The sequence below is a fragment of the Poecilia mexicana genome, unplaced genomic scaffold, assembly GCF_051168715.1.
Source record: "Poecilia mexicana isolate PSO_F unplaced genomic scaffold, ASM5116871v1 scaffold_1, whole genome shotgun sequence".
In the NCBI taxonomy this organism is placed as follows: Eukaryota; Metazoa; Chordata; class Actinopteri; order Cyprinodontiformes; family Poeciliidae; genus Poecilia; species Poecilia mexicana.
The window spans coordinates 20,832,422-20,844,766 of NW_028263370.1; the positions used below are offsets into that span (position 1 = coordinate 20,832,422).

Consider the following 12,345-nt stretch of genomic DNA (forward strand, 5'->3'; position numbering starts at 1 on the left):
AACTGGGTTTTTGATGAGAGTGTGTGACCTCGACGCCTCATCCCTCACCACTGTCTCATTCTCTTTATTTACATCTGTCTTTAGCATTCTAATTACTCTCTTTATTGCTTTAGCCTGGAGGAATCTGGTACACTGCAGAAAAAAGGGGGCTAAGGACACTGGAGTTTAAACCAATAATAAGCAGCATAACTCCCATTACGCCCAGGCAAAGATTGGGCCTGGGAGTCTCTTATTTTATGGGTTGTGGACAATAAAGCATTAGACAGTCTGTGAGTGGATATGCAAGAGTTCATGTGCTTTTTCAGGGAAGTGAAATTCAAAACTACTCATTTTCACAATACAGTGCCTGTCCAAAGAAAAAAAATGGTGATGCAGCATGGAACAAAATGTATTCTTTGTTCATAACTAAGGATGTATTATTGACTTGTTTTGTTTGTATTTATCTAGAAAGCACAATAGATCTGTGCACACAATTATTTCTTGAAAATATAAATACAAAAATCTATGCAAGGTTCCATCCCTTCCCTCTGAATCTTATAAAATAGCATCAAGAGCAGGCACAGCAGTCTTTAATGAGCTCTCAACTTTAAAGACTTGAAGGATATTAACAAGCTGCTTGACAAATGGTGCTTAGAAGCACATTAAAGACGCAGCTAATGGTGCGCATAATGACGGCTAATTTTCGATCAGATATAAATTAGAGCCCCCAACAGTTATTTGCCTTAAGGACTTTATGTAAATGATTCTGTTCTGTATAAACTGAAAACTGAGACTGAGTGAGTGAGTAAGTGAGTGAATGAGTGAGTGAGCAAGAGAAAGAAAGGGAGGGCAAGAGAGAAAGAGAGAACGGGTGTGAGAGAGACCAGCCCTCCTTGTGGGTATGATTAATAGATTTGCAACAGAGCAGTGCTGTCAGAGCCCAGTGAGCACACATGCTCCAGACAGCTCTACCACCTCCTTGTAAAGGTCCAATCTCATCCACAGCTCAGTCATTCGGAACACCAAAAAAAGCAGTGTTCGGAGGGAAAGGATCCATGGCTCAGTGGCCCGTTGCTGTTCATGAACCATAAGATCTGTCTGTTGTTTAATCAGGCATAAATTCTGCAGAAGGTCACTATTTAAACAGTTACATTACACTAATATCTGTAATTCTGTGGTCAAATGTCAGATTGCCTTTAGTTGCTTAAAAACTGGAGTCATGCACACTATAAATAAAGATTTGTTAGATTTTATCCAATAAAAATGCTGTAGATAACTTGCATATCTTTTTGTAGGGTAGATTTGTATCAATATTTATGACTAGAAATTATATAATTTGTAACATAGTTTCTGAATTGTCATCTTATGTTAAAAAAGAAACACAAACTAAGAATTGGTGTGAGACTAAGATATGAAGCACTCAAGAAATCGTAACACGTTGCTTCAGTCGATTCAAAGACTAACAAATAAAAGATGTTTTTAATTTCTCTTTGGGATTGATGAAGTATTTTTGAATTAAAGACGATAAAAGTGACGTAAGCTTTGACAACCACAGATATGATAGAAATGATTGATGCAGGATTAAGAAGCTATGCTTATCAATAAGTGTTGCCATTTATCTCACAACCTTTCTTAAGATCTTTAATGTGTCTTTATCTCTATTAAACACTATGCTTAGTGTATATGTTGAATTATGTTTACAACCCAACCTGTATAAATACACCAGTTTAATATCCTCTTGTTCTCTGATGGATGCCACACAAAGATTGAGAATAATGCCTTAATAGACCAACGTCTTGTATTAATGCTAATCAAAATGTTGCTCAAAATGAGCCATTGCTCAACATTGTATTCACAAATTAGCAATAATTTTATTAGCTACGATTTTTTTTCTAACCTCCAAATTTCATCTTTATAGTGTAGTGGTTATACAGAACAACATAAAATAAGTAAATTATCATTTTTGTTGTCTTATCTGAAGTTTTTATACAACAAATAAAACATTTAAAATACTGTGGCTGTCTATGACCGACATACGGTCAAACTTTACTCGGAAACGTTATTTTAAGTGAGCAATCTGAGTGGCTTTAATGAGTGAAGACAGTTTTTTTTTTTTTTTACTGTTTTTATTTAAAGGCCAATAAAAATCCAAAACTTTCTCAATACAGAATAAAAAATAAACAGTACTGTATTGTAAAATCTTCTGTTGTCACGATTCTGTTTGTGGACACTAAAATGCATTTTTGGAAATCATTATTCATATATTTTTTTGGGTGTAAGTGGTGTTTTGTCCAATTAAATAACAAAATAACTTTTAACAGGTTAGTATGAAGCTTTATTTGATTGTTTAAATAAATACATAGCCCAAAAAGCACTCAGATCCATTCTAACATGGTGGGCTTTTGTAAATTCACGGTATTCAATTTCACAACACCAGATTGTAAAAAAACTATAATTGGAACATTAAAACTTATTAATTCTCTTGGTGTACCTGTATAATTTTAGGTATGTTTTCAGATTCACTTGGAAATATATATACATATATTCAACAATCATACAGGTCTGCATCGCAAATCTTCACTTCACACTTTTTTAAAGATTAAAATAAACTTTGTGTGAGTTCCATCTGTTTCTGTAGGATTTATCTTTGTTATATCCAGCTGATGTTTCATTTTACAAATCTACTAAACACACATAGCTTAATCTAACTCCACATTAAGGCAGATTACTTTATCACAACACTCTTAATCGAGTTGTAGAGTTGCACTGACCCTCGAGCAAAAACATTTTTATATTTATTTTGACTCGTACAGAAAAAATAAGTCATAAAATGGGATTGATTGCATGACTGTTAAAGAAAAATACAAAACATAGAATTGGAAATAGGACTGGAATGTTGAATGTTTAAGAAATTAAAATAGATGTTCGGGGTTCCATCAGTAATAAATGCATGAAAGAGCTGAGGAAGCTCTGGGGAAAAGGTGGGAACTTGGGTTTGCATCAAAATCATTATTTTGGTATCAGCCACATGTCAGTGTGACTGGGGCTTCTCTAATCATGCCCTTAAGCTATTTTAGTTATGAAGGAGTTGCAATAAATTAAAAGGACTTTTCAAACCATCTACACAGTTGAAACAACGAAAACCTAAAAAGTATGTGGTTATATTTTAACTGCTAAAGTTTCCATTTGGTGTTAAATACAGAAAATATTATATATTTTATTTTATGGAGCTGGGAAATAAAGGTTTGTCTTTAAAGGGGTTCCACGTCATCAATAATTTATACGTAAGGGAACTCTTGTCTACGCATGTCTGCACAGCTCATATTCGTTTCAGTTTAGATTTCAAAATAAAGGTCATTGAGTTGGAGCCCCTTCCATCAACCTGATCAAAGAATTTACAAGCAAAGTAAAAATAAATCAATAGAAATTGAAAAAATCATGTTTGAGTCATTTTTAAGTCATACATCTAATTTCACTACCACATGTTTTTTAAATATTGTGGCAAAAATAATTTGGCATCAATCAGTTACCAAGAAATTAATGTATCAGATGCTTAATCTTATTATTATTATTATTATTATTATTATTATTATTATTATTATTATTATGTACTTGATACATTTTAGATTCAGTATAACGTCTTAGTTTAAAAAAATATCAAATAACAGAATTACATATTGTAACAGAATAAAATATAAACTAAAAAAATTCACAAAATGAGTGAAAATGAAATGAAAAACGGTTCTCCAATCAGATTCATGCAGAGATACTCTATAAAATAAATCAAGCTTTCCGTATCTTTTGAATAAGCAATAATAATAATAATAATAATAATAATAATAATAATAATAATAATAATAATAATAATAATAATAAGTCAGTCTGTATGTTTGTGGAGGTTATGGTTTAAGATTATCAGTGGAACACATCTGCCTGGATTTTTTGATAAGATAGAAAATTTTTCCACAAATTGAATTGTTTATTCTCAGGAAGGTGACTGAAATGTTTCAACTGGAATGCGGACCTGAGCATTTTTGAGCTAAGCTCTCTGGCGTCAGCTCCAGTTTATCAGTTTGCCCGTGGCTGTTGCTTGCATGCGTGATTTCATTATGACTACAGAGCTGTTTGATTGGCAAAGAGAAAATCTGTGGCTTTCCCGCCCTGTGCAGGCCACCTCCAGTTCAGAAAGTATCCCAGCAGCCTCCTTCCAGCCTCCATCGATTAGATTCTGGAAAACACTTAACAAACTAATGACTATTGATGGCTGATTAATATTGCATCAACAACAACTGATTGGCGACAATATCAAATGGCGATTGCCACTTCCCATTCGAGCAGCCATCTGACGGGTCTGTGCGCAGCGTCGCGGCGGCGCAAAGCAGCCAGCTACAGTAGATGATAAATACGCGGGGTTCGTAGGGCCTGCAGTGTGCAACGCGCTCAGTTTATGGCTCACAGTTCATCTAATTCGAGAGCAGCAGCCGCGTCTTTGAAGGCAGACACTTGGCGTAAATGTACAGTTAAAATATTCTACTCTCAGGTCCCCGGGCGGAGCTCCGACAGTCCCTGGCTTCATTAAATTTTCATCAGCATCCCTGTGAAAGAGGGAAATGTTGAGGAGGGGTGGTGGGGGGGGGGGAGAAAAAATAAAACAGAGGGCGTAATTATGACAAAAGGAAACAGAGCTGCCCCTTCTTGTTTTGTAGAAAGATCTCAATACTGCATGTTTTTTGGACCCCATGCTCCATTATCTAAGAAAATAAAAAAATACAGTATATATCGCGGCTAGTGCGTTTATTAAGTGCTTCAAGATTGAAAAATCATGATGCGGGTTTCTATTTTTGGTGCTGGGGTCACATTGATTCGCTTTAAAAATAAATAAATAAATGTAATCTGAATCGATTTTAGCCCAAACACGTGAAAGCGAAGCCAGGCAGGTCTGGTTGGGAATCTGCTTATCTCTCTGTCTGAGCTCCGGCATGTCAACCAGCAGCAGCACAGGCTCGCTTGAATAAAGTTAATTTCAATTCCCGATGAGACCCTCACACTGCAAGCCCTCCCCTGACCAGCGGTAATTAACAGGGATAGCTAATGACTACTTAACTGGCTCTTCATAATTATCTGCTTTTCATAAGTCGATGTGTAATTTAATAATTCGCTCTTATTAGCGCATTAAGTGAGCGGCTCATTCAGGGGGGGAAATTAGAAGCGCTCACCAGGAGCATCTTTTAATTGATGAACCATCACCGCCGTCTCATTAATAAGGGCTCGTTTTGATTCCTCTTAATTTGTCACGAGGGTGGCGGTGGAGCATGTTTGGCTTGTGGCTGCTGTTATGGAGACGTTGTGATTTTCAGCTGGGGGTCGTTTTAATAGGGCGTGAGAATCCTGAAGAGTTATTGGCATTATGGTATGAATTTGATCGCAGTATATTTCTTTTTTTTTTCCTCTGGGGTGGATTTATTTGATTATATAAGCCTGTATGTGAGGACATGAATTGGCTCTGTCCTGCAAGTGACTTGTGAATTGTTTCTATTGAACTGAACTCAACTAGATTGAACTGAGTTGGGTGTTTCCTGGAAGCTTCAAATGTGTAACTGCTGAAAAAAGAAATGATTATTAATTAGTATGTGTATAAGGCTGTGTGAATGGAGGAGGGGTCAGCAGTATCCCATCAACCCCCAGTCCTATCTTGGTGGCGCTGCTGAGCAGTGCGCTTTGGTACTGGGCGAAAAACTACATTCATAAATAAATCAATGAAATATTGGAACACATTGAAGTTTGTTCTCTTCTTTCTTAAACTTAAGTGGAAAATATATTTTATCTTGTATTTGTGGATTTCTTTCTCGCAAAGATGGGCCCTGCAACGTCACAGGGCAGCTATTGACCCCCAACCAGCTCCCAACCCCCACCGGACTAATGGTTGACGGTTTATTTTTACGAATTTGGTACGCATCGAGGAATGCTATAACAATTAGTACCATTTAAAATTTGCTGCGAATTTCAAATGCTCACTGAAGTACACTGTGTGCGTATAAAATTCGATAAATAGTTGAGATTAAAGATGGTAATAATAAATTCTAACGTTTATCTTCTCATGGATCCTTGGTGTTGAAAAAAAGTCATGAGTGCGAGACTGAACAGGCCTGTTTTGCTTTCTTATTGTAGAACTAATTTTATTAACTAAGAATAAAATTAGTTTAATTTAAAAGAGATAGTTAGGAATTAACAGTTAAAGTTTCAGAAAACTCTATAAGTTACGTAAATAAGAGAATAAACACCACATCTCCTCCACCGATGGCCACCGTTTCGTGGCGCCATTGTAAAGTTCAAGTTTTGTTTGCACAACATGGCGATAACATCTGCTTGTAAAAGTATCTGGCATTGCACGTGAAGTGGATGTTATTGTTATTACAAATTCATCTGAACAATGTTTACATTCCCAAGCCTTAAAAACTGTAAACATATTTATTCAATTTTCTGCAACAAAATGTGAACACCACGCAGAATTATTTAGTGTGACCAAAAAAAAAAAAAAAAAAAAAAAAAAAAAGGAAAAAAACGGAGTAATTTGATTGATGACGCTAATATTTGGCCCTTCCTGTTTCTCGTGGAGCTGTCCATGGTGCTGAAACGCTTGCTCAGCGCTAACGAAATGCGCCCTAAAGTCCTATCCCAGCGGCTCTGATACGGACATGACATTCAAAATATCTGTTTTTTTTTTCTTTTTTTGTCCTCCCCTCCTCCTCCTCTTCATATCTAAGCATAACATCGAACCAAAGGTTTTGCTTCAAAGCCTGAGCGCGGTGGAGGCATGATGTTTGAGTGTGCATTCAAATAGAGACGGGCGCGTTGGCAGGCGAGCTGTTTTTCTGGCGGGCTGACATCTGGCAAGTCTGTGCTCCAGGGACCCATCCAGCTCTCCACAGACCCTCTGATTAGGCTCTAATAGAATATTAGCATTTGCTCTCAGGTAAAGGCAACAGTGAGCCGCATAAGCTGCCTGGCTGGCAGCACGTCACCGCAGGAGCCACGTGTGTCTTTAACACTGATGCAGCCGGGAAACAGTGGCTCCTGTAAGGAGGCCCGCAGGAGGAGGAGGGTGAAAAGGCAAGAAAGGAGATATTTGTAATTATGTTTTACTTTTGGGCTACATATTATTCAGCTGATGGTTTATCATCATGAAAATGACAGAAAATCAAGGATTGGACATGCGGATGTTTTATTTTTCTTCCAAAACCAATCTAAACCTTTTTTTTGTATTTTTCTTTTTAAAAAGGACATATATATATATATATATATATATATATATATATATATATATATATATATATATATATATATATATATATATTTGCGTTAAACTAAGCCCAGATGATCCAAAACTGGTTTTAAAAGCTTCATATCCCCCGCAGCTAAAGCCTTTCCCTCCTCCTCATCAATAAATAAGCAGATGAATAAATAAAAAATACTAATATGTCTGGGAGAGCCACATCACACAGTGCAGTCAAAAAAAAAACCAAAAATAAAAAATAAAACGTCGGATTAAATGTTAAAATTTGTTCTTTAATGAAACACATATTGCAATTCAATAATTAATAAATTAAAATTACATGGATGAAATGAATAAGTAGAAATATTTAACCAGGGAAACCAAAAAAGCAACAAACATTACAGAAATAAGTTACCTCAGCTAAACAGCAATACAGCAAAAACCTGTACGAATATATTTATGTGCATCGACTGATTCCAATGAAAATATTTACATTATACACGTATACTTCCATGAAGCAGTTTCTTTTTCTCTTCAAGAAAAAAAAACAGTAAAACAAAGTGATTTTTTTTAACAAGCAACGATTTCATCATGATGCGCGCATATTTATACAAATAAATAGCAGGAAAAACATACATAAAAATAATAATTTAAAACGATAATTTAATCTCATATATCTCTCGATTGTGCCATCTCAAACGTTAAAAATCGTCAAATTTGAGACTGTAGTTTTGTTTTTTTTAAACTCCACAGTCGCTTCCCTTTAAACCACAACAACAAGCCGAGCTGCTGTCAGAATTTGATTTTTCTCAAGCTAAACGAGGAGGGAGGGGGGGATTCCCAATAAATATATAATGAAGTAAACATGACCTCACCCAATAAATAGTTCATAAGACAGCCGGCCCATGCTGGATTGTAAACGAAACATAAACGGCAAATTAAAAATAAAAAATATATATATTTAATCACAATAATCTGCACGAATTATTCAAAGTGTTTTGATCATTCCGCACACTGAGGCCTCAAAAACAACCCGATCTGAGTCCAAACGCCGGGAATCTCAGAAACAGATCCCTGATTTAGAGCTGAAAACAAAATGGGTGAAAAGAATAACACATTTAGACACAAAATGAAGTGTTTGACAAGTAAGATGTTAATTTACAGAAGGTTATTTGGCAGTAATCTAATATTAGCTTTCAGGACCAACTGTCCGCTTAATCCCCCCACGGACCTGAATAAATGTCAGACTGCATTGTCATGAACTCGAAGGGAAGAAAATGTAGCTCAGAAGCCTAAAATAGGAACAACCAACCAAGTGCTTTGAATTAAAACAACCTAGTTTTGCGTAGAAATAAATCACAAAAATGCTGCTTTTGTCGTGAAATAATAATCAGCGTTTAAAAGGAATTATAAATAAAAATCGAAGCAACTCTGACTGCGCTGGCATTGAAAAGGTGAGGCATAGTAAGTGGAAACAGTGGTTCTTACTTGCTCCGTCAAACGATGCTTTATTGACTCCACATCTTCCTCTGACAGAGTCGTGGTGAGTTTTTCTCTTTTTTTCACTCATTGTTCGTTTTCAGGATAATTTTTTTTTCGAAGTTCAAAGTCTTATGATTGAAAAAGAGGGTGTGAGTTAGGAAATATGATACAAATAATCTTTATTCAGTTCCAAGTCTTTTGTGGTGTTTTTCCCCTCTCTCTAGCTCTCTTTCTCTCTCTCTTTTAGACGCATGCGGAGTACTTCATTCGTTTCTGTTTCTGCCGCTGGTTGCAGAACCAGACCCGCACCACGTTCTTTTTCAGGTCCAGCTTTTCAGCGATCGCCGCGATTTTCTCCGAGGAGGGACGCGGCTGGATGGCGAAGTAGGCCTCCAGCGAGCGCTTCTCCGGCGCGGCTATCGACGTGCGCTTCCTCTTCTTCTCCGCGCCGTTGAACAACTCGGGCTTGTTAAGTTTCTCCCTGTGCGATTTCTCGGCTTCCTCCAGCCACGCTTGCAAGATGGGCTTCAAAGCGATCATGTTGTTGTGGGAGAGCGTGAGGGACTCGAAGCGGCAGATGGTGCTCTGACTGAGAGAGCCCACTCCGGGAATCTTAAGGCTGGCTAAAGCTGACCCCACATCCGCCTGGGTGACCCCGAGTTTGATCCTCCTTTGCTTGAACCTCTCCGCGAATGCTTCCAAGTCCCTAGGATCGGCGTCCACGTCGTTCATGCCCATGTGCGGCGGTAGCCCGTGGGCATGAGCCATGTTGATGGCCGCCTGGTGCATGTGGTTCATGCCAGCCATGTGGGCAGGGTGCGCAGGCGTGGAAACCACCGAGCCGTCCGGCCCTGCCATGGCTCCCAGCGCGAGTCCCGGGGTGATGTGGTCCAGCAGGTCCCCCTCCAGCGCCTGGTGAGGCTGGTGGTGGTGGTGGTGGTGGTGGTGATGGTGGTGGCTAGCCAAGGCGGACGGATGAGAAATAGGCACCGACGAGGAAGAGGAGGAAGAGGAGGTGCAGGGGAGAGTGTTCATTGTGTGGTAGGTCGCGTCCGGCTTGAAGGGACTGTGATGTGGAGGGTGGTGGTGGCTCTTGGTCTGCGAGACTATATCCACCGCCGCTAGAGCTTCAGCCCGGGCCAACAAACTCTCATCCAACCCTCCGAATATATTGCTCTGCAATTGCAAATAGAATGCACACATAACTGTCAGCAGGGAATTCTCCCTCCACTCCTCGGTTTAAAACATTTCCAGAATGAGAAAAAAAAAAGAAATCATAAAAAAAGGGGGAGCACACAAAACAAGACGCATGCAACATCCCAGGTCATAAAAATTAATACGAAAGGCAAAGCCGGCTGAATACATAAGTTGAGCAGAGTGAGAAAAAAAAATGGAGGTGTTGGGTGATTTGCTGTGCAGACATGAAAAAAACATCAAGCAAAAAAAAAAAAAAAAAGTGGGCTGTCAAAATGTGCCTTTAAGCAGTGATTATGCAGAATACGTACCGGTGGGGTTGGGAGACAGGCTCTGCGCATCACCTCCGAGCTGCTGCTGCCGCTGCTGCTGATGATGGTGCTGCTGCTGCTGTGGCGGGAGGATGAGCAGGAGGACGACGGTGCGTTGGAAGTCAGAGTGGAGGACGAGGATGAGTGCAGCGAGGAATACTTGGGCTCCGGCAGGCTGGTGTGGGCCATGGTGAAAGCCTGCTTGCTGTTCAGAGACATCATCATCATATTTGCTGGCGCCCGAACCTCCGAAAGTTCCTTTTAATAAGTTAAGACTCCGCCTCCTCGGCTAGGAGTTCAAGTCCAATAGCTTCGCAGGAATCTCGAATCGCTGTCGAGTAAAACGCTCAGGCAGGAAAAAGACGGCGGTCCGACACCGAGTCACATTTATTTATTATTACTGGAGCAGGTGTGGAGGTGGTCTGGTCTGGTTTGAGGTGAGGAATCACAGACGCCAAAGACCCAGGCGGCTGACCCCCTTCCTTTACAGACTTGTGGCGCGATGTTCAAAAACAATCTCAGCGTTTCTCCATCAATCTCCACCAAATATATTTTTTTGCCTTGGATTTTAATTTTTTTTAAATTTTTTTTTCTTTTGGTAGAAACTCTTCACAGATGCCAGAAAAAAATAAAAATAAAAAAGTTTCTCTTCGTCTTTTAGGATTTCCAAAATAACTTCGAGCTATAGTTGCTGTTTTCGTTGCTCTTTTTTTGTTTTGTTTTTAGTCAAAAAAAAAAAAAAAAAGCTTCCGTCTTGAAAATGGACGTAAGTGGAAAAAGTAGTCTTGGTGACTGTACCTCTTCGACTCGGTTGAATGCTGCGGGGACCCAAACTGGCTGCGCTCTGAGGCGAAGGGCAGACTGAGTCTCTCTCCGCCTCTCTCTCTCTCTCTCCCTCCCTCTCTCTCTCTCCTTCTCTCTCGCGCACACACACCCTCCCTCTCCTCCTCTCTTTGCGTCTCTCTCTCTCTCTCTCTCTCTCTCTCTCTCTCTCTCTCTCTCTCACACACACATAGAGACATACACACACACGCACACACACACACACACACACACTCCACTCGCAGCTGCACCTGAAAAACCCTTTCATGATTTATTATTCTTCATTAGCCACACCGCCGCCGCCGCTGGGGACTCTGCGCATGGGCAGTCTACAACAAGGCATTTATTTCCAATGACTCTACTTCATCACCAACACCTCGTTACCAGCACGTCTTCTAATGAGCCACAGTGAAGTTTTTTTATTCCCTCTTTGTGTTTGTGAAAATATTTTATCTTTAAATTTTGCCAACCACGCTTAAGACATGCTAGCAAATAATATTATTGAATATTAATAACACCAAATATACTTCCACATTTTTATCTCTTTGCTTGAAAATGAAAAGTTAAATACATGTTATTGCTTTAATTATTTTTATTCATTTACCGCGAAGAAAAACAACTAAACATCAGCAAAAGGTTCAAACTAATTTATTCAAAATTTTAGTATTTAATTTATTTGATTTTCTTTATCAATTCCATTTGTATTAAAGTAATTAAACTAAACTTATCAAAATTAGTTTTCACCCTGCTTTGCTGCCTTAGAGTCGCATATTTCCCTTTTCCACTACACTGTGAGCTAATGCACGAAAACCCAAGTTGGTTTAAAATAATAGTAAAAATGAGCTACTTCTAAATTAATATTCTTGTCATAGCAAGCCATTATCTTATCTCTCCGCTAATTAAGGGCACATTATTGGCAACGTAATTACAACATTTAATCACAGTGTAATTAACAAGAAGTATCTAAATTGTTTAAGATGATCCGCAGGGTGATAGATTTAAAACGTCAGGAAATTATGGAAAAAAACAAAATACAAGTTTTTAAAATCATCATTCAATTTTTTAAAATTATATTTTTAAATAATTTTATTTTGTTTTATTTGTCGTATTTCATTTTGAAGCAAAACTTCTGTTTGCATTATCTGACATAAATGTTAGAGGCGTTAACCATTTCTGTTTTTTTTAATACACATTTCTGAATCCCTTTTAATTGTGTTTCGTTACTGCAATATTTCAGTGCATTACAGTTTCTACATATTTTACGGCTGACTGAGCGGAACAGGC

General features: G+C 38.4%; 1 protein-coding gene across 2 annotated transcripts; it reads right to left on the reverse strand.

Moving 5' to 3' along the window:
- Nucleotides 1-8,735: 8,735 nt before the first annotated feature.
- Nucleotides 8,736-11,439, reverse strand: pou4f2 (POU class 4 homeobox 2). 2 transcript variants are annotated; one of them, XM_088007692.1, is made up of 3 exons: nt 10,376-11,439; nt 10,240-10,279; nt 8,736-9,955 (listed from the first exon to the last, which is right to left on the reverse strand). In XM_088007692.1, exons 1-3 carry the CDS (start codon nt 10,465-10,467, stop codon nt 8,978-8,980), a joined length of 1,110 nt encoding a protein of 369 aa, XP_087863818.1. In that variant the 5' UTR covers nt 10,468-11,439; the 3' UTR covers nt 8,736-8,977. The 2 variants fall into 2 exon arrangements, with proteins under 2 accessions (XP_087863818.1, XP_014855325.1); XM_014999839.2 differs by having other exon boundaries at nt 8,736-9,910; nt 10,240-11,439.
- Between the last annotated feature and the right edge of the window lie 906 nt (nt 11,440-12,345).